The 23,256-nt window shown below is 45.0% G+C and overlaps 1 protein-coding gene across 1 annotated transcript in view; it reads left to right on the top strand.

Annotated features, from left to right (window-relative positions):
- The window catches only part of LOC135504466 (ankyrin repeat domain-containing protein 11-like), a 138,713-nt gene that overhangs the window by 107,483 nt on the left and 7,974 nt on the right, over nt 1-23,256 (top strand). Inside the window, 7 exon segments of the mRNA XM_064923089.1 lie at nt 1,934-2,066; nt 13,587-13,760; nt 14,779-14,979; nt 15,479-15,621; nt 15,711-15,858; nt 16,004-22,635; nt 22,638-23,243. Coding sequence (XP_064779161.1) covers nt 1,934-2,066; nt 13,587-13,760; nt 14,779-14,979; nt 15,479-15,621; nt 15,711-15,858; nt 16,004-22,635; nt 22,638-23,243 — 8,037 coding nt within the window.

Genomic DNA, 23,256 nt, shown 5'->3' with positions numbered 1-23,256 from the left:
CGGAGCTGTTAATTAGATGTGAGCAGAGTTGTATTGGTAACGTAATAACAGGTGTCATTTCCTGTGTTATTGTTTCTCAACATGGTTGTGATACTAGGGATTAGGGAGACATTTCAGTGGGGTTTTCCCCTAGGTAGTGGGGAGAGCTGTCCCTTTAAATGGCTGCTAAAGCCAGCTTGTGTTTTTGTGGACGTGTTGCCAGCATGGATAGCCACAGTGGGCTTAGACGCAGAATGATGATGTCATGGTAATCAATGGGTCAGCAGCAACCCAGAGGTGCAGCTTTACGCGCGTCTGCTATGTACAGCCTTCTGCACCGAATTGCATCAGACTCTGGGAGGGAGAGGAGGAGCGAGAGCATTGCTAGGAGACCAGTAAACATGGTCTCTCATGAAGGCAGCCTTGAAGCAGTGGCTCACAGCTGTCTTTTTAATTCAGCTCTCTTTTCTCCGCGTGTTGCAGCAAGACTAGCTCTGCCTAGCGCTAACGCCTCTGTCTGTCTTGACATGTTGTTTTGTGTGTGTCTGTGTCAGCTGTCTGTATACTGTGTACTGTTTTTCTGTTTGGAAATTCCTCCTACATGTAGACCGACAAATAATGTGTCTCGTTCCCTCCCTCCCTCTCGCTGGTGTACAGAGTTACTGCTAAGCCTAGCTCTAAGCAGCAGGAAGAGCTTGCTGTGTGTCTACACTGTACTGTAAGGGTGACATCATAGTCTCATGACTGTAGGAGTGCTGGGGGCTGGGACTTGCCAGGGCGGGCTGCAGAGCGAGCCACTGTACAGCAGTGGGAACTAGCCTGAGAAAGAGAGAGCGTTCTGCTGCTACATTCCACCTCTTATCTGATCGGATTCTGCGTCTCCGCTCTGTGGTAAACAGCCACCTACACAGAGCTCTTTAATTAGCCTTCCTTACCACAGACGGCACCCGGCCGACAACCCAGCTGCTCTGGCCCTCTAAATCTAGCGTTTAGAAAAAGAGGCATTACATAAGGTTTTATTTATTTGTTTTATAATCGTTTGCGATGTTTTTAATTATAGCAATCATTAAAATCTGGGTTCACAGAGTTCTACTACAAACTAAAACTATCAGGTTGCAGTTAATAGCCTGGTATTTGAATATATAAGCAGTATATTGTATAGAGAGATATTTTCCTGTCTTTGGAACACTACACTAAAATCCTTGCTCCTTTTTCTCATGAAGTGTTAGCTCTCCCTGCTCCTTAGAGCTAAATGTGAGGAGGGTGTTTCGTGTGAGAGCCGAGCAGACAGGCCCCGATCAGAGCTGCTGCATGGCCCTTTAACAGCAGTCTTTTGGGCCAGGCAGGCCGAGGGAGAGGCAGCACTGTACTGTGCTGTATAGACAGAACGTCAGCCGGAGGGAGCCGTTGGTGCCGGAGCAGGCCGCTTGCTGGCGGGGGGACGGGAGCTTCTGATGGGTTCCAGTTGCCGTGGACCACAGACCCCGGGGGTGTTACTGCTCCTTCCATCTCTCTCTTTCCATTTGGGACTGTCTGCCTCTGCTCTCTGCTGCCGGAACACCGAGAGGAAATTCCATGGAAAAGTCACGCTCTGCAAATCCCCTAATTGCTGGAAGTCTCTAGACGCTGCAGTGTAAAGCTTTGGGAAACACAGCTGCCGCCTGCCTGTCTCTTTGTGTCCCTCAGTCAATGTGTCCTGGCCTGGATGGCCTGTGTCCCTCTCTCTGTCTGTTCAGGCTCTGTCTTCTCCCAAATGCTAAGGGAAGTCTCCAACGTTAGGCCAAAGCTTGGCTCTCGTCGAGAGGAAGTTCTATAAATATCCTTCCACATCAGCCCTTTCATTTTAATGTACAGTTTTAGTAGCTAGTTGTGTACCTCATAAATGATCATCTGTGTGTCTTTACTGTTATAGCTGTACAATATGATGTTCATGTTTTCTTTTTTTATTTGCCAGGATAAAGTATTGTCAAACAAGACTCCTAAATTGGACCGCAGCGATGGCGTCAAAGAGATGAAAGAGAAGGCATCCAAGAGGAAGCTTCCCTTCACTGTTGGAGCCAATGGAGACCAGAAAGATTCTGACTCAGGTAAGACTGGAGGGGGAGGGGATGTTACATCACTTCCTCAGCCTTGCAGTGTATGCTGGAAGAATGAAATGAAATTACATTTATTTATTTTTTACAGTTTTTTTTTTTTTACCTTCATTTAACTTGGCAAGTCAGTTAACTTCTCTGGGATATGTGGGACAATAGCGTCCAACCTCACCAACAGCCAGTGAAATTGCAGGGCGCCAAATTCAAAACAACAGAAATACCATAATTAAAATTCCTCAAACATACACGTATTTTATGCCATTTTAAAGATAAACTTCTTATAAATCCAGCCACAGTGTCTGATTTCAAAGAGGCTTTACGGCGAAAGCACACCAAACGATTACGTTAGGTCAGCACCTTGTCACAGAAAACCATACAGCCATTTTCCAGCCAAGGAAAGGGCTCACAAACATCAGAAATAGCGATTAAATTAATCACTAACCTTTGATGATCTTCATCAGATGGCACTCACAGGACTTCATGTTACACAATATATGTGTGTTTTGTTCGATAAAGTTAATCTTTATGTCCAAAAACCTCATTTTAAAATTGGTGTGTTATGATCAGAAATGCATTGTCTCAAACATCCGGGGAAAGTGCAGAGAGCCACATCAAATTACAGAAATACTCATAATAAACATTGATAAAAGATATAGGTGTTATACGTGGAAATATAGATAAACTTCTCAATGCAACCGCTGTGTCAGATTTCAAAATGGCTTTACGGCAAGAGTACACCTTGCGATTATGGTAGGTCAGCGTTAGTCACAGAAAAACATCCAGCCATTTTCTAAAGAAGGAGAGGTGTCAAAGTCAGAAATAGCGTTATAAATATTCACTTACCTTTGATGATCTTGACCGGAACGAACTCTCAGGAATACCAGTTCCACAATAAATGTTTGTTTTGTTCGATAAAGTCTCCTTTTTGTTTGCGCATTTAGCCCAGTAATCCAAATGCATATAATCATTTGTTCAGACGAAATGTCAAAAAAGGGATATTACAGTTCGTTGAAACATGTCAAACAATGCATAGAATCAATCTTTAGGATGTTTTTAGCATAAATCTTCAATAATGTTCCAACCGGATAATTCCTTTGTCTTTAGAAATGCAATGGAACGCAGCTACCTCTCACGGGCACACGCGTGATCAGCTCATGCCACTCTGCCAGACCTCTGGCTCAAACAGCTCTCTTTCTCTCCCCCTTCATAGTAGAAGCCTCAAACAAGGTCCTAAAGACATCTAGTGGAAGCCGTAGGAAGTGCAATAAGACCTCATAGACACTATATTCGATAGGCAATGACTTGAAAAACTACAAACCTCAGATTTCTCACTTCCTGGTTGGATTTTTTTCTCAGGTTTTAGCCTGCCATATAAGTACTGTTATACTCACAGACATCATTCAAACAGTTTTTAGAAACTTCAGAGTGTTTTCTATCCAAATATAATTATATGCATATTCTAGCTTTTGGGCCTGAGTAGCAGATAGTTTACTCTGGGCACCTTTTTATCCAAGCTACTCAATACTGCCCCCCAGTCCCAAAGAAGTTTAGAACAAATTGTTATTTACAATGATGGCCTAGGAACAGTGGGTTAACTGCCTTGTTCAGGGGCAGAACGACAGATTTTTACCTTGTCAGCTCAGGGATTTGATCTAGCAACCTTTCTGTTACTGGCCCAACGCTCTAACCCACTACCTGCCGCCCCTATATGTGCATACACATATTTAGCAGATGTTACTGCGGGTGTAGCGTAATGCTTGTGTTCCCTAGCTCCAACAGTTAGGTAATATCTAACAATACACAACAATACACAGAAATCTAAAAAGTTAAAGACTGAAATATAGAAATATTAGGAGGAGCGATGTCGGAGACCGGAGTATAAATATGTGTGTGTGGGTGGATGGGATAGGCCTTGACTAGAATACAGGATATACATATGAAGTGGGTAAAACCGTATGTAAACATTACTTAAAGTGACCAGTGTTCCATGACTATGTACATAGGGCAGTAGCCTCTTAGGGGCATGGTAGCCTAACCGGGTGGTAGCCGCCTCGTGGCAGTGACTAAAGTTCAGGGCAGGGTACTGGGCGGTGGCCAGCTAGTTGTGACTATTTAACAGCCTGATGACCTTGATAAAGAAGCGTTTTTCAGTCTCTCGGTCCCAGCTTTGATGCACCTGTAATGGCCTCGCCTTCTGGATGATAGCGGGGTGAACAGGCCGTGGGCCCGGATGGCTGAGGTCCTTGGCATTCCTGTGACACTGGGTGCTGTTGATGTGTGCCCCAGGTGATGCGTTGGGCTGACCACACCACCCTCTGGAGAGCCCTGCGGTTGAAGATGGTGCAGTTGCAGTACCAGGCGGTGATACAATGCAAATGCAAATGCTCTCAATGGTGCATTTGTAAAAGTTTGAGGGTCTTCTGTGCCAAGCTAAATTTCTTCAGCCTCTTGAGTTTGAAGGGGCGTGATGGTTAAGCTCCTAGAGGCTGTTATTTTATAACCTCAAAGAAAACCTCAAAGAAGGCTGTGTGTTTTGGTTAGCCTTGGTTTAACTTGGTTCAACTGTCCATCATTGGGAAAAAGAGAAAAAGGCCACACGGAACATGGGCCAATTAAGTGAGGATTTGTCAATCACGAGGGCCTGAAAAGGTTTGGGGTGAGACACTCTCTTGTGTTATTCTTTAATAAGAGAGAAAGGGGGAACTACTGTTCCAGCTTGTTTGGCTTGAGCTTTGAGGATCTTGAAATGATTTGTTGATGATGGTCTGTGATAACACAGTAATGGAACCCACATCTGTGTGCTGGGTTATTGCGTTGGTTTGAAATGCTGCTGTGAACTTCAGCTGTTATTTCTTTGGGTAATATGAAGTCCAAACCATTGTGTGCATTTCTCTTTTTGTTTTAGTGACCTTTTTGCAGGAAAAGTTTTTTTTTTATTATTATTAAAAAGGTATTTCTCTATTTTGAAGATATATAGAACCTGTGTTCTCAGTGCAGCTTGAGTGACCAAATCAGGAGCGTAGTCAATTCCCCTGGTTAGTCACTACTATAGAGGCTTGGATGTGTGTTTGCAGGTGCTCGTGACTCTGTAACCTGTTAGCAGGCTGTTGGCAGAGAAAGGTTGCCTCCCACCTCAGTATCTCTCCTCCCCCTGTGAAGAACAGTGCCCTGATTGTTTATTGTTATGCTACTGTTAGGGTGGAGTTTCTGCCTCTACAGGCTGGATGTCTGTCAGTCTCTCACATCAACTAGGCCATAATTCACTCGTTGGCTTTGCCTGTAATTGATACACTTTCGGGGTGCGTTTTGTCTTCATGTTCCCTGCCTGTTATCCTTCTGTGTCTTTTCCATCCACGTGTCTAAAACCTGGCTGTACAATGGAAACATTCATTAAATGGTTCATCCTTCAGTGTGTTAGTTTTGTCTCCATGTAGTGTGTGTGTGTGTGTGTGTGTGTGTGTGTGTGGTTTCACACACACACTTACCCTCTTCTGTTGCCTTGGCCTTGATAGCTAGTTTCTTTCATGCTGTGTTATTGTCTATACTAGAGGTCGACCGATTAATCGGCATGGCCGATTAGTTAGGGCTGATTTCAAGTTTTCCTAGCAATCGGTAATCTGCGTTTTTGGACACCGATTACATTGCATTCCACGAGGAAACTGCGTGGCAGGCTTGACCAACTGTTATGCGAGTGCAGCGTCAAAAAGACCTTGTGGCACTAATTATCTTATCAAAAACAATCAATCTTCACATAATCACCAGTTAACTACACATGGTTGATGATATTACTAGGTTAACTAGCTTGCCCTGCGTTGCATATAATCAATGTGATGCCTGTTAATTTATCATCAAATCACAGCCTACTTCAACTTTGCCAAATGGGGGGTGATTTAACAAATGTAAATGTAAATAACCATAAACATCAATGCCTTTCTTTAAATCAATACACAGAAGTATATATTTTTAAACCTGCATATTTAGTTAAAAGAAATTCATGTTAACAGGCAATATTAAACTAGGGAAATTGTCACTTCTCTTGCGTTCATTGCACGCAGAGTCAGGGTGTCAGGGTGTATGCAACAGTTTGGGCAGTATGTATGCAACAGTATGACATAACATTGAAGGTTGTGCAATGTAACAGCAATATTTAGACTTAGGGTTGCCACCCGTTCGATAAAATACGGAACGGTTCCGTATTTCACTGAAAGAAGAAACGTTTTGTTTTCGAAATGATAGTTTCTGGATTTGACCATATTAATGTATTTCTGTGTTTATTATATTATAATTAAGTCTATGATTTGATAGAGCAGTCTGACTGAGCGGTGGTAGGCAGCAGCAGGCTCGTAAGCATTTATTCAAACTTTACTGCTTTTTCCAGCAGCTCTTAGCAATGATTGATTCACAGCTCTGTTTATGACTTCAAGCCTATCAACTCCTGAGATGAGGCTGGCAATACTAAAGTGCCTAGAACATCCAATAGTCAAAGGTGTATAGGAAATACAAATGGTATCGAGAGAAATAGTCCTAAAATTCCTATAATAACTACAACCTAAAACTTAACTGGGAATATTGAAGACTCACGTTAAAAGGAACCACCAGCTTTCATATGTTCTGAGCAAGGAACTGAAACGTTAGCTTTTTCACATGGCTCATATTGTACTTTTACTTTCTTCTCCAACGCTGTGTTTTTGCATTATTTAAACCAAATTGAGCATGTTTCATTATTTATTTGAGACTAAATAGATTTGATTTACTTATTATATTAAGGTTTAAAAAAGTGTTCATTCAGTAGTTGTAATTGCCATTATTATTATATATATATACAGTGCCTTGCGAAAGTATTCGGCCCCCTTGAACTTTGCGACCTTTTGCCACATTTCAGGCTTCAAACATAAAGATATAAAACTGTATTTTTTTGTGAAGAATCAACAACAAGTGGGACACAATCATGAAGTGGAACGACATTTATTGGATATTTCAAACTTTTTTAACAAATCAAAAACTGAAACATTGAGCGTGCAAAATTATTCAGCCCCTTTACTTTCAGTGCAGGAAACTCTCTCCAGAAGTTCAGTGAGGATCTCTGAATGATCCAATGTTGACCTAAATGACTAATGATGATAAATACAATCCACCTGTGTGTAATCAAGTCTCCGTATAAATGCACCTGCACTGTGATAGTCTCAGAGGTCCGTTAAAAGCGCAGAGAGCATCATGAAGAACAAGGAACACACCAGGCAGGTCCGAGATACTGTTAGGAAGAGGTTTAAAGCCGGATTTGGAAACAAAAAGATTTCCCAAGCTTTAAACATCCCAAGGAGCACTGTGCAAGCGATAATATTGAAATGGAAGGAGTATCAGAGCACTGCAAATCTACCAAGAACTGGCCGTCCCTCTAAACTTTCAGCTCATACAAGGAGAAGACTGATCAGAGATGCAGCCAAGAGGCCCATGATCACTCTGGATGAACTGCAGAGATCTACAGCTGAGGTGGGAGACTCTGTCCATAAGACAACAATCAGTCGTATATTGCACAAATCTGGCCTTTATGGAAGAGTGGCAAGAAGAAAGCCATTTCTTAAAGATATCCATAAAAAGTGTTGTTTAAAGTTTGCCACAAGCCACCTGGGAGACACACCAAACATGTGGAAGAAGGTGCTCTGGTCAGATGAAACCAAAATTTAACTTTTTGGCAACAATGCAAAACGTTATGTTTGGCGTAAAAGCAACACAGCTCATCACCCTGAACACACTATACCCACTGTCAAACATGGTGGTGGCAGCATCATGGTTTGGGCCTGCTTTTCTTTAGCAGGGACAGGGAAGATGGTTAAAAATGATGGGAAGGTGGATGGAGCCAAATACAGGACCATTCTGGAAGAAAACCTGATGGAGTCTGCAAAAGACCTGAGACTGGGACGGAGATTTGTCTTCCAACAAGACAATGATCCAAAACATAAAGCAAAATCTACAATGGAATGGTTCAAAAATAAACATATCCAGGTGTTAGAATGGCCAAGTCAAAGTCCAGACCTGAATCCAATCGAGAATCTGTGGAAAGAACTGAAAACTGCTGTTCACAAATGCTCTCCATCCAACCTCACTGAGCTTGAGCTGTTTTGCAAGGAGGAATGGGAAAAAATGTCAGTCTCTCGATGTGCAAAACTGATAGAGACATACCCCAAGCGACTTACAGCTGTAATTGCAGCAAAAGGTGGCGCTACAAAGTATTAACTTAAGGGGGCTGAATAATTTTGCACGCCCAATTTTTCAGTTTTTGATTTGTTAAAAAAGTTTGAAATATCCAATAAATGTTGTTCCACTTCATGATTGTGTCCCACTTGTTGTTGATTCTTCACAAAAAAATACAGTTTTATATCTTTATGTTTGAAGCCTGAAATGTGGCAAAAGGTCGCAAAGTTCAAGGGGGCCGAATACTTTCGCAAGGCACTGTATATATATATATATTTATATACTTAAAAAGTTGGCTGATTAATCGGTATCTGCTTTTTTTGGTCCTCCAATAATCGGTATCGGCATTGAAAAATCCTAGTCGGTCGACCTGTAGTCTATACCCAAAGGAATTTGTTAACCACTTTACAGCTGTCCCCTCCCCCTGACATTGGTGTCTTTCTGATGATCCTGTATCTCCCCTTGATATGGTGAACTCTCTTTTTCTTTGGCCCGTCATTGTGGGGATAGAGTCTAGACTGTGGCCCAGTAGGCACGTGTATGGAGGGGTTGTGTTCCCCTGGCCTGCTCCCTTGTGCCTGCAGAAAAGACCAGAGGTGGTCCTGCCACCCAGGTTCTGCTAGAGGAGTCTGGTCCGGTTGTGCTGCTGCAGGCCTCATGTCTGGTGGAGATGAATGTCAAGAGACCACAGAGGGATTCTGAACCCTGGGAAAAAACCGCCACAGGGATTCCAGTAGTGAACTTTGAGGATGTGGAGGAAAGTGCAGGCTGTACAGTCCTCTCCTAGTGGGCTGGGCTTCATATGACCCTCTGAAGGAGAGAGAGCTTCACATTTCTCCACCCTCCTCATCCTGAGTGGAAAAAAACAACACAGAGAACGCGTGATGAAACAGAAACCTCCTTAATGACTGCATAGCTATTTTCTCTTTTGCCCTCCTTGCTCGGTCTCTCTATTTCTTTCTCTTTCTCAATCTGTCTGAGGGTATGGCAGTCAGTCCAGCGTGGCTCCACTTCTGCTCAGAAAAGGAACTACTTGTCTATTGATTTCACTGTGCTGCGGGGCTGCTGGGAGAATACACCCCTGTGCTTCCAGGTCCTCGTGCTAGTGTGCTGATAGAGAGTTCAGACTGAGGCTATGCTATGTACTCAGTGGTTTTGCATGGCGTCCGTAACACAAATTACCATAGTTGGCCTATGAGGTAATGTTTTGACGCTATAGCTTGAGGCAGCTAAACAAAAATATATTGTTGAATTCGTAACATATTGGCTTTTGAGAAATGTACGGCGTGACTACTTTTGATTGTATTGTTCAGCTATGAACGATGTACAAGTCAGACCCTTCACATCCCTTTATTATTTGGCTAGTTTGGATGGAAACAGACCGAGGACACAGGGAAACTCGTCTTAACATGGACTAGGCTATGTACTTCACTTGAAATGCGGAATTCATGCTGTCGGTCATTTTCTTACCAGGGATTTGCTGCATTCTGTATTTGTGTGGTCTTTGCTCCGAACCCACAAGATGACAGTGTTCCTACGGTGTTAGTTGTCTAGGACTAGTACTACCCTGTCAGTCCATAAATTGAAGTCAGTGTGTGTGGTGGAGCCATATCTGAGTGCATAACATCCATTTGTATGGTTCTAACAGGGCACTCGATCTCTACTGGAAGTTTTCTCCCCGAGGCATCTGTTAGATGAACGATGTAGCTAATTGCAGTGATTTTGCTCTCATCTTGAACACACTGTTTTGACAGTTTGCAAGGCGTTCTTCTAGAGATGGTAGTTTGTGTGGCTAATCATTGTTGTACCCTGTATTGGCGTGGAGACCATCGGTAGGGCTTGCAGCGAGAGTGTAGGAGTCATGGCCAAGGCTCCTCAGCGAGGAGACTGCTCTGGATAAGGCTATGAGGAGTGGGAGGCGGATCAGAGACTGTGATGAGTGCAGATCAGCTGCTGCCAGGCTAGCACACGCATCATCTTCTTCACAATATGGCAGGAATACAGGATGCCTGTCTTATCAGCAGGTGCAGCAGGTGCTGCTTTCAGTAGGGACGGGGACGGGGGGCTGCTGGCTTGAGGTCTTCTCCCCCGCAGCCCAAATCAGCCCTGTCTGTCTGCTGCACACCACCATTATTCAGATCCCTGGAGGGAGAAATGTTTTTGTAATATTTCATCTCCCATCCTTTGGAAGATCCATGAATTATTCACTGTTACTTGACTTGAAATCAGATTTGGTCCAGGTTCAGTTGTTTTGGAGCTTGTCAGTCGCCACTAGGAATATTAGATAGGCTAGTAGTTGCACTCTGTCTAGACGTTCTGAAACGTTTCCATTGTTTCTTCAGACCATCTTTGACCCCTTGTGTACGGTACTCTACATCAGGATGGCCCAGTGTACATGGAGATAAGGAGGTCAAGCTGTAAGTGGCAGCTCTTTTAGTAGGCCAATGTGGTGTGAGAGAAAGCCCTTCGGTTCTCTGGAGATCTGTCCCGCTCTCTGTCATTACCACCACTGAAGACTGTTGTTCTGCACCGACACTTGCCTCTGCTCTCGTCATCGTAGCCAAGCACAAAACAAAGCAGTGACACAATATCCTGTGGCCACTTCCGGTCTCTTCTTCCATCATTTCCTGTTTGCCGGCTGTGTCGGACTGGGCTGCTTGACAACGGAGCTCTCTCTTCTCTCCCTGTCTTCTGAGTAGGAGGGAATTGCCTCTCACTATCCCACGCCATGACATTCTCCTGAAGAAGGTAATCATCATACAGGAGCATGTATGTGTCTGGCTCCTGTGTGACTGGGCGGCGGTGGCGATGGTTGTGGTGGTGGTGGCATGTGTGGTAGTAAACATGCTTTGTTTTCAATCTCAGTCTAAGAAGGAAGACCGAGTTGTGGTGCCACTGTGTTTACACGTTGACCATGAGATCTCAGCATGGGATCTCAGTCGCCTGTGTCTTCACAGTTGATTCCCATGTTCTACGTAATATAACACAGGCCAGTCCTACGTACACATTGCAGTAAAGCAAACAGCTCAGCAGGTCTACCTCTAATAATAGAACATCACTCTCCCACGGGGCAGGAACCCCAACTGACAGAACTGGTCTGACTATATTCATAGCTGTCACTCAGAGAAAGACAGGATGTTCGCATGCTTGATGTCCGAAGTGGAATGATAAAAAGATGAGCTTGTCATCGTCTTTGTTGTCCTATTGAATTTGGGGACACCAGAAACGGACGAGGCCTACCTGGTTCCTCTGGTTGGGCTGGTTCTGGTTTTGCCTGCCCCCACAGTGGGAAGCTGATAGCAACGTTTACACAATAGGCTAACACAGTGGCGTCATGGGCCCATTGTAACTTGACTGTTGTCTTGCTGTGGGCCCCACCCCTGGCCTAGGCTGGCGTTCTTGGGAACAGTGAGGTAGCTTGGTCTCCCTCCAACTTTTCCATCAGATCTCTCAAGTTAAAGGAAAAGTGAAATGCCACATCATCACGACGATGTAAAACGCATGATGTGGCAAGTGACACTTTGTTTCTTGAAAGTCCAATATCTTGAGAACGTGACTGTTGACATGCCAAACATTTTGGGACTGTGTCAACAGTCGACTAATGAACAAAATGTAGTTTGAGTGTGTTTTTCCTTGAAGCGGATCTTTGAATCGTCCAGTTGAAAGCAGAGAGTAACGGGCTCTTTTCCACAAGCTAAACACCGGTTTTTAACAACTGCACACTTTTGTCTGACTGTTCACTGTGTGTGTGCTTGTGGGAGTGTGTAGTGTGTGTATGTATGCGTGTATGCATATATGTATGCGCGTGCCTGCATGTATGTGTGGGAGATTGTGGGATCAACCTAGTTGAAGTCACTTTGTGTACATAAGCGTTTTGCCAGTGTATATACAGTCTAAAATGTTTCTTAACTATTTAATTAGAAGGAGCTATGGATGTCTATGGGCTTACATTGCATTTTCATATTCCTCTGTCTTAATTCCATCCTTGTAATACATGTGGGATGTGTGTGAGGGTGATCCTGCTGTTTTGTTGTTTTTCCCGTCTTCCCACTGTATCTCATTTACATTGAAAATGGCTCACACATGTTTGCGTGCCGCTTAGCCTACTCAATGCATGTCCAAATCTGGTAGAAAAAGTCATTGTAATTAGAGGCTTGTATGTGGTTTGATAGCAGCCCTTTTCAAGTACTGGAGCAGGCTCATTACTGACTGGGGCCCACTGTAAAGGCTTGGAACAGCAGCTCTAGCGTTCTCAGTCCTCGACATCCACCGCCAGAAACATCCACTGCTGTGGTTCATGCTGTTTAAGTCTGAATAAAAGGAATGTGTCTAAATGGCTAATTCCTTTCAGGATGTGAGTGTGTATCAGGGGTGGGGGTACATTAGGCGTAAGTATTCACAGATGTTAGTGAAAGTTCATCAGCTCTGACTATGGAAAATCTCTGGAAAGGGTTTTGTGACCGGAAGCGTCAGCTGCCATGTTTCCTACTCCTATTAATTCTGTTTGTGGCCTTGAGTAGTCCACTGTGTTGAGAGCTACAGCGAGCAGGCTTGTAGATCTCCCCTTTTGATTAGACAATGTGTGTTGTCTCCATGGACGCAGTTGAAGGCCATATGTCATTTGTTTTTATTGACGGCAAAACGTTTTGGAAGGATCTTGTAGCTGGCAGAGTTTGGACTTGTTCGAACATTGACGGAGCGTACCTCCAAATCGTCCAGCAGTTGCGAGTGTCGAGTGTTTATGTATTCATGTGTCTCAATCGTAGAGTAAGACTGACATTGCTGTGGAGATTTGATAATTCCTCATGACACTGAAAATAATTGATGAGGCGTGTCTTTGAGGAGCAGCTGCTTTTGTCCAGCAGCAAGTCGCCATTGTGGTGACCTTGACTCGGCCACATTGAAATGAACACCGCCCATTTTGTAATCACTGTCACTCTGCCAAGTCACACCCCCTGAGAGAGACAGAAACATCAGATGGTCAATAGTTGACCCCTCCCTCCCTCTGGGTTAGCTGGGTTTAAATGCCCACCACCATCCGCTGCCTCAGAAGATGGATGCGAGCTAAACTAGACTAAAGGTTGTTAGGGGTTTCACCTAGGGGGTTCCTTAGAACATCACCGAGGACACTTATCTGACCTGTTGCCATGGAGATGTTGAATGAGCGTTATCAATGACTGTTGTGGTCAGAATTGAAATCACTTCAGTTTGACACGCTGAAGTAAAAGCCGATATAACCTGAGCAATTTGCCATCCTGTGTTTGTATGTGTGTCTGTGCTACCCATAGGCCTCACATTGTCCGTTCCCCTCTCTCCTCACAGAAAAGCAAGGTCCGGAACGGAAGCGCATTAAAAAGGAGCCCACCAACACCAGGAAGTCAGGCCTGCCGTTTGGGATGGGCATGCCAGGGATCCGGGCCGGGTACCCCCTCTCTGAGCGGCAGCAGGTGGCTCTTCTCATGCAGATGACGGCTGAAGAGTCAGTCAACAGTCCAGGTGCGTGTTTGTCATGGATGCCACGTCTCTGAGGGTTCAGCGGGGGGGGGGGGGGGGGAGTGTCCCTGGTGCTTAGAGTCCCAGCCACACTTTTGCTCCATGCTTCATTAAAGAACAGACCACACTGCTTAATTAGAATTCAATTATACAAGATAACCCTCATCAATTTCCATTACTGCAGTGAAATGGACCTCTGCTGTCTTAATCCACTGTTCATTGCTGGGTCTGGCTGGTTGTGGGGAGATTTTTGGGCTCTAGAAGTTGGTATCACGTTCCTGTACGATAAATTGTTGCTGCTTTGTTTTAGGATGTAGCGTTCAACCATGAGGGAAATGAAAGTAGTTTATCCCAGGGATGGAGTCTGAGGGGGTCCAAACCACACAATATCCAGACCCAGGCCTTTTCTTCATTTCATATCTGCTATCTGTATTTAGATGAATCGGATCTAGCTTTTCCTCTTCAAGTGCTGTACTTACGTTCTGTCGTTAAAAACATTGCGATTAAAACGTTTGGGGTAACGTCTGCTTTAGTAGGCTATTTCCTCTTATTAAGTAATAGCGCTGATCTGTGTTGGTGATTATGTCGTGCTTCTGATTTGGGTTATATGTTTTCTGTTAGTATTATTTGGCGGGTTGCTACTGTTAAAAAAAATGAATCTATGACTGAGTTTTGTTCCTTAAAGACAGAACCCAGATGAAGTGAGTTTCAAATAGCATTCAGGACCACGCTCTGCAAACTCAATAATGTACATGTGGTTAAGGCTTTGGTTTAATCCACTAAATGTGATGAAATGAACTTGAGCAATTGGAGTCTTGGAGTTCTCCTCCTCATGTCTTGAGCAAGAGTGCCACCTACAGGCGATGGAGTTGTAACAGTTGTTTTTCAATGAAATATTCTGCACTGTTACATAATGTTACTACTGTAATATGTAGCCCTATGCTCATTTGGCTCATGTTTTTACTATAGAAATGAATCATGCCAATTCTATTAAAACTCTGTTTTTGTCCTGTTCTTGTAGACACAACACCAAAGCATCAGTCACAGTCAAGTCTGGGCCAGAAGGGAACGCCAAACTCTGCATCTAAAACCAAAGACAAAGTAAACAAGAGAAATGAGAGGGGCGAGACGAGGCTGCACCGGTCAGCCATCCGCGGAGAGGCACGCCGCATCAAGGAGCTCATCAGTGAGGGAGCGGACGTGAATGTAAAAGACTTCGCAGGTGAGTCGCTGCCCCTGCAGGCTGGTGGTCATCTTACTCTCTCTGCTCCTCCGCTCTCTCTCTCTCTGCTCCTCCTCCTCTCTCTCTCTGCTCCTCCTCCTCTCTCTCTCTGCTCCTCCTCCTCTCTCTCTCTGCTCCTCCTCTCTCTCTCTGCTCCTCCTCCTCTCTCTCTCTGCTCCTCCTCCTCTCTCTCTCTGCTCCTCCTCCTCTCTCTCTCTGCTCCTCCTCTCTCTCTCTCTGCCTCTGTGCTCCTCCTCTCTCTCTCTCTCTCTGCTCCTCCTCTCTCTCTCTCTGCTCCTCCTTCTCTCCTCCTCCATGCTCCTGCTTTTCACCTCATATCTCCATACTTCTGTATTACGTTTTATATTTATGTAAATAGTTGCACATTTCTTTGCTTCTCTAGCCATCTAAATTGTTCATAATTGGGTGTGATAATAATTTTGAACCCGACATTTGAGAAACATTAGCGCCGTTATTTAACTGTGTTTGGGATTCACAGGCTGGACTGCACTGCATGAAGCGTGCAACCGAGGCTACTACGACGTGGCCAAGCAGCTGCTGGCAGCCGGTGCAGAGGTCAACACCAAGGGCCTGGACGACGACACCCCTCTGCATGACGCATCAAACAACGGGCACTTCAAGGTAACTCCAGTTTGCGATTGCTCATGTCGAAAGCCAATTGCCCTGTTTAGGTCTGAGACCAATGTTTTGATGTCTATTTTTCTTTGTAGGTGGTAAAGTTGCTTTTAAGGTATGGAGGGGACCCTCGACAAAGCAACAGAAGGGGTGAAACCGCGTTGAAGGTTGCGAACTCCCCAACGATGCTCAATCTGTTGCTTGGAAAAGGCACGTATACCTCCAGTGAGGAGAGCTCGTCAGGTGTGTGGCATTTTATACCATGAGTAGCTCTGAACACCTTCACTCTGCCATTTGTTACTTGTATTTTAACTTCCTTGCTTTTCCTTTCACCACTGGGTGTGACAGATTTTTGCTGTTCTTTAACTGTTATTTATCTATTTTTCAGAATCCTCAGAGGAAGAAGATGCCCCATCGTTTGCCCCATCCAGTTCGGTTGATGGCAATAACACAGACTCAGAGTTTGAGAAGGGCCTGAAGCTGAAAGGGAAGAAAGGTCTGGATCAGCCCCTATCCACAACAACCACCCCCGTCAAGGACGAGTATGAGTTTGACGAGGATGATGAGGAAGAGCGCGTCCCTCCGGTGGACGACAAGCACTTGCTCAAGAAAGAGTTCCGCAAGGAGTCTCCCAGTGTCACCAAGGCTGGCGGCTTAATTTCAGTACCGGAGGGGGAGGTGGTCAAAACCTATTCCAAAAGCAACTCGCTCACACCAAAGAAGGCTGTTCGACGGATTCTCTCTGACAGCTCAGACGAGGATGATGGGACGTTGTGTTTCACACCTATGCCCACACCACGGCAACCAGCGCCACCTACTAATACCAAGGCCCGGGACTCTGCTACACTGAGCTCTAAACAGCAGAAAGAGAAGACTAAAGTTAAGAAGAAGCGGAAGAAGGAGACAAAGAATAACGTCAGTAAGGAGGTCAGATTTGGTAAAGTCAATGACAAATTCTGCACTTCTGACTCTGATTGTGGGGACATAGGGAGTGAGGATGATGAAGGCTCTATGAAGAGCTCAAACTGTATAAAGGACTCCACAATGAGCCTAAAAGAATCCTCTGCGTTCAGTACTCACTCTGCATCGTCTTCCTCTTCTTCTCATGGAAGCATGAGCTCTCAGAAACTGACACCCTCGCTGACAGAGCATAACCCAAAGCAGTGGAGGACAGATGGCTGGAAGACTGTGTCATCTCCTGTATGGTCAGATGTAAGCTCCCTCTCTGACTCGGTTAGAACAAGGCTTTCCAGTGAGTCGGACTACTCCTCTGCCGACTCGAGTGTCGAGTCAGTGAAACAGGTGAGAAAGAAAGCACAGGAAAACAGAAAGAAAAACAATGTGCACACCAATGCACTAGACAAAAAGAACTCTGACTTTCACAAGAACTCCAACACAGATAGTACGGTCTCCAAAGCGGATAAAGATGGCAAAGTGTTGAAAAAGCATAAAGTCAAACACAAGCACAAAAACAAAGAGAAAGAAAAGGCTCCCAGTTTAGTGCTCAATCAAGACATGAACGAGAAATTTGTTAAAAGCTTCTCGTTTGATTTTGATGATTCAAGGCAAAAGTCACTCCTTGTTGAGACTGAGTCCCCAGCTGAAAGCAAGGTCAAGCTGTCGAAACATGAAAAAGAGCATTTGAAAAAGGAGGACAGGTTGTCGAAAGGCAAATCTGAGGACAGAGACTGGTCTTCTGGAAAAGAGGTGCAAAGAACTGCTAAAGAGGAGAAATCCAAGAAAACAAGAGAGTCCACCAAGGAGAAGCCAAGCAAGGAGGAGAGGGAAAAGCCCTTGAAAACTGAAAAAGAAAAGAGCCTCAAGGAAAAAGAGAAGCCCAAGGAGGAGAAACAACAAAAGACTCATAAAGAGGAGAAGAAGAAAAAGTCAAAGGACAAGTCATCTAAACCAGACAGGAAGAGCAGTGAGCAAAAAGAAGAAAAACATATTAAGGTGGATAAGGAGAAAAATGCCAGGGAGGAGAAGGAAAAATCTAAGAAAGAAAAGGTTCTGAAGGAAGAGCCTGATTATGAAGTCTATGATGTCAGTAACCGTTTCTTAAACCTAGAAGACACCAAGCTCAGTGCCTCAGACGACCACCACGACCGATGGGCGTCAGACCTTTCCTCTGACTGCGACCTATATGGAGATGACAGCTGGGATGCTCCTCCTGTGAAGGACTACAAAGAATATAAAGCAAACAACACTGTAAAGCTGATCGTTGAGACTGAAAAAATAGAGAGCAGAGACCGGAGGAAGGAGAACAAAATCAAAGACAAGAAATTAGATCATAATGACAAACGGTCAGAGAAAGAGCCTACCTCCAAGAAGAAAGAGAAAGACTCTTCAGAAAGAATCTGTGACAAGAAAAAGGATTTGACCGAAAAACAGAAACTCAACTCCAGTCACTCTGTGGAAAAGGAGAAGAAACGAAAGGAATCAGCAGATACTGTCAAAGAGAAGAAAGAGAAGGACTCCACGGACAGCAGTAGAGACCGAAAAGATTCCTATGAGTTCACTAAAGAAAGAAAGGACTTGAAAATCAAACAGGAGTCTATAAGAGACGATTATGGGAATGAGGCCTCCTTCAAAGAAATTGAACCTGTCAGCAAACCATGTGAAATTAGAGAAAGGAACCACTCTGGAAAAGAGAAGGACAGAAAGGGAGATGGGGTGGAAAAGAGAGAAAAGACTAAAGCTGACAAACACAAGGAAAAGCCTAAAGACCGATCTATAGAACAGGATAAGGAGAAGCCTGAGAGGACCTCAACTGAGAAGCTTTTGAAAGAAAAGGACACAGACAGAGGCTCTAAAGACAAACACAAAGACACACACAGCAAAGACAAGGACAGGAAGGTGTCTTCAGAACAAACTAAGGACAAGAAAGAAAAGGCTTCGCAGGATAAGCATGCTGACCGGGATAAAGATGTCCTTGAGGTGAAGAAGGAGGAGCGAAAACCGGAGAAAGTTAAACCTGAGAAAACATGGTACAAGATCGCAGACATTTTCACAGATGAAAGTGAGGATGAAGAAGACAATTACAATGGGGGTGTGGCCAAGTTAAGTGATTCCCTTGGGTTGTCCGATTCTCACAGGAAAGACTCCACATCTGACAGGGATGAGCTTGATCACTTCCAAACGGAAAAACCCAGAAAATATTCTGCTGAGGCCAAACACACAACAGAAAAACAGAAAGAAAAAGACCACAAGAAAAAAGACAAGACCACATTTGATATGGGGAAAGAGAGGAAGGGTTCCTTAGAGAAACACAACAAAGATAAGAAAGTAAAGGATTCTGTTGATGCAAAACACAAAGAACGCAAAGACAGAATGTCTGTGGACTCAAACCAAGAGAAGAAAAACAAGCAGAAGCTGTTGGACAAGAGGGACGCCAATGAGGAAAAGACCAAGAGTAAATATAAAGACAAGCAAGATCATGTTAATGACAGAAAGCCCTCAAAGGGGAGTGGGGAAAATGAAAAGTCGCTCTTGGAGAAACTGGAAGAAGAGGCCATGAATGACTACAAGGATGACTCCAATGACAAGAACAGTGAGTTATCCTCAGACAGCTTCACTGATCAGGTTCATGAGCCAGTGCTCAGCAGCTACTATGATTCCTCCAACATCAGCCTTCCAGACATTACTGATGAGAGACGAGACTCACTCTCCATATCTAATCCTCAAGACAAGTTCAGAGAGAAAGAGAGGCACCGGCATTCATCTTCGTCATCCTCCAAAAAGAGTCACGACAAGGAGAAGGACAAAGTCAAGAAGGAAAAGGGGGATAAACAAGACAAGATAGAGGAAATAAGAGAATCCTATGGACGCAGAGAAAGTCTGCCCTTCGAGAAAGAGCCTATGCCATTAGAAGCGGACCCTTACACATTTCCATTTGGGTCTAAGGGTGATAAAGATGATTTTGAGAAGACATTGGAGTTTGAAAAGGAGATGTCTAAAAAAGCTGACAAAGACAAACTGAGTACTGTCATCAGTGATAAGATCAAGGACAAAAAGAAAAAAGAGAAACATAAGGAGAAAGTCAAAGAGGAGAAGCACAAGTACACGGATGGCTTTGGATCCCTTAAACACTCCAAGGAGGATATCAAATCTGGATTGAAAGAGAGTCCTCAAATTACCAATTTGAAGGAAAGATCAAAGGAAGACGGTCCCAAATTTGATGTGAAAAAAGAGAGAAACCGAGACTCTTTGGACAAAGACAGTAGGGTGGACCATGTTAAGTCCAAGGTTAAAGAAGAAAATGAAAAAGTAATTCAATCTAAAGACACAGCTCGCAAAGACAACCGTCCACGTTCAAAGCTTCTGGTTGATGGGGATCTCAAACTAACCAGCTTTGGGCAAATGTTAGGTTTAAAAGACCAGGAGATTGAAGAACGCCATAAGAAGCATAAGGAGAGGATGAAGCAGATGGAGAAACTAAGACACAGATCAGGGGATCCTAAACTTAGGGATAAAACGAAGTCCACTGAGGAAATAAAGAAAAATCGCAATGAACTATCATCCAAAAAATCAAATAGTTTAGAATCTGCATTGAAAGAGAAGAAGCTCAAAGATGTTGGTCTCCCAGCTCAAATTATGTCTCCAGAAAGAAAGCCACAACCCATTGACACTCAAAATTCAAAGGACTGGCTTGCAGGCCATCAGATGAAAGAAAATCTCCCTGCCTCACCTCGGCAAGATCAAAATAGACCAACGGGTGTTCCCACCCCCACATCTGTAATCTCTTGTCCCAGCTATGAGGAAATCATGCAGACGCCACGGACTCCATCCTGCAGTGCAGAGGACTACCCTGATATAATGTTTGATGGGTTAGATTGTCAGAACTCATCAGCCATGGCCATGTCAATGAATGCCTGCTCCCCATCCTTCTTTGACAGGTACTCCAACTCATCACACACCTTCCAAGAAGGGACTTGTATAACTCCAGCTAAGAATCTCCAGTTGCCCCTTGTCAGTCGATCGGCTTCGTCTGATGTTAGAAGACCCCTGGAAGATGAGTTCAAAGCTGAAGCTGGCAAGTTTCTACAACACATTTTGCCAGACGCCTCTGAGTTTGACTTGGCAGCCTCCCAGCCTCCAGAAGACAAGTCAGCATCAGTGGAAAGACTTGAATGCCTGTCTCCTCCTTACTTCTCACCTATTAGGATGCTGTCTCCCGGGCTGGAACTTGCCCAGCCTGCACTAGATGGGGCCACCACAGCAATGGCTGGCACAGAGACCTGTGAACACCTATCTGAGAGTGTCTACAACAACTTCCTGATGAAGCCCTCAACGCCAGTCCACAGACCTGACCCCCAGGAGCCATGTCTGGACATTGCTGCTCCACCCACCCCTGCACCTGCTGCTCTTCCTCCTCTGGATATTGATGACCTTTCTGAGCCTCATCAAAGTGAGCACAGTCTTGTTCCCTCTGACCCAGTCAGTGGCAGTGAGTATCTGCCCCCTGTTGTTGAGGAGGAGGAGGAGGAGGAAGAAGAGGACTACGAAGAGGAGGGGGAGGAGGAGGAAGATGAAGAAGAGGAGGAGGAAGGGGACCTTGAAGAACCAACAGATGCTGATCATCATGCTGCTGAGGAGACGAGGGACGTCTGCTCATTCTCTCCTCCAAGGGTTGAAGAGCCTTTGCGGAAGGGCTGGGCTGAATCTCCTGAGAGAAGAGTTGCAGAGGTGCATCAGTTGACTCCCCCACATCCACTACCCAACCTGGTGGAGAACTCTAGTGATCATACCATCAGCTGGAACTCTGAGATGATTTTGAAATCTCCTCAAAGGACTTATGGGGAAATAGAGGCAGCGGTCTCCAAGATAACCAGCCCCTTCTCGCATTCAGACAGTGATTTGCAGCACATTACTGCCATACCTGGCCATCCATCAGTGACCCCTCCATATGCTGCTTACAGGTCTTATGTGCCTGACCCTGACTTTGACGAGCAAAAAGAGGCTGTGGAGGACATTCCAATTTCTCCAGCAAGACCTGAAATGACACCTATGGAATTGGAACCAAACTACTTGACAACCACCTCATCCTCCACAAGGTTAGAGTCTTTCTTCACAGACTGCAAGCCAAACTTGGAGGATAATCACCAGATGGACTCAGAGCTTTCTTGTGCAGTACAAGATGGCAGACAAAACTCCCATGGCTTTACTTCTGAGAGCCATATACCTCTAGCAGTAAGCAACGAGCCAGTGGTGCCCTGGACAGACCCGTTCTCAGCTACAGTGGATGAGCTTGATGATCTTGGCCCTTTCTCTCTACCTGACCTCCCTTCTCTCTCCCTCCCGACCTCCCTGCCAGACAAGGAGATGCCAGAGCTTGACGTCAGAGATGCAGAGCCAGCCGACTACAAGCCTCCACCTGCTCATATAAGGCCTCCTGCGATTGAAACAATAGAGGGTGAAGAGCTTATGGAAGTTGACCTGCCTATCCTGGCCAAACCCCTGTGCCCTTCCGCGGTCCTACCACTCAATGATTCTTTGCAGGATTTGGTTGTGCCCTCACCAACACACAATTTCCAACCAGAATTTGAGTCTGAGCCTCAGAATGTCCCTGAAAATAACTTTGTGAAACCACAGGTCTTTGAAAACAGAGCCACATATGAAGAGACTGATGAGAGTGATGGAAACATGATGTTCTCAGCTGTTAATACAAACAATACTCAGCATCACAGGCAGATGTCACTGACCGAGTCATTATCAGTTGTAATTACTCCATGTATGGACTCCTTGACAACTGTTAAAACAGAACAAAGTGGGCAGATATCAGATCCCTTTGTTGGGCCAACTTGCAGTCCAGTCCCCTCAGTTCCTCTGCCAGTTGCTGTCACGATTTCTGGTACAGTCCATGTTTCGGAGGCTCTTGAGACAACATCTAAGCTCACGGTCACTCTGACAACATTGGCAACTGACCTTCCCAAGAAGGTGGAGGAGATCCCACAGAGGATGACCAGAAACAGGGCCCAGATGCTGGCAAAACAGGAGAATACCACCACCACCACCACCACCACAAAAAGCAGAGTAGTAGAGTGGTAGCAGAGAGTACAACCACCACCACTATACCTGCTAGCGTGATACCTCCATCTGCCCCTACCCCTGTCACCATGAGCATGGCTGTAACCACAACCACCCCTATTCCCACCCCTACTTTTGTCCCCTTTGTTGTTCTGGAGAAAGAAAAGGAACTTGTCACCACCATCTCCACCACAGCAGCCATTACCCCGACTCCCCAGCCGCCGCCTCCTGTAGTGGTCAGCAAAACTAAAGGGCGGCCTGTGGAGGAAGAGGAATCCCAGACGCAGCATCCACGCAAGAGAAAGTTCCCCAAACCGCAGGTTCAGCTGGTCAACACAGCCATGCAGCAGACCAGGGAGATGATTCAACAGACGCTGGCTGTCATTGTCAATGCCATCAAACTGGATGACATAGAACCCTACCACAGTGACCGCTCTAACCCTTACTTCGAATACCTGCAGATACGGAAAAAAATAGAGGAGAAGAGGAAGATCTTGTGCTACATCACACCACAGGCCCCTCAGTGCTACGCTGAGTATGTGACCTACACAGGCTCCTACCTGCTGGATGGCAAGCCTCTCAGCAAGCTGCACATCCCTGTGGTGAGTCCCTCCC

The sequence above is a fragment of the Oncorhynchus masou genome, chromosome 2 (genome assembly GCF_036934945.1).
Source record: "Oncorhynchus masou masou isolate Uvic2021 chromosome 2, UVic_Omas_1.1, whole genome shotgun sequence".
Lineage (NCBI taxonomy): Eukaryota > Metazoa > Chordata > Actinopteri > Salmoniformes > Salmonidae > Oncorhynchus > Oncorhynchus masou.
The sequence above is the reverse complement of the archived record's forward strand: the minus strand, read 5'-3'. Positions and strand labels throughout refer to the sequence as shown.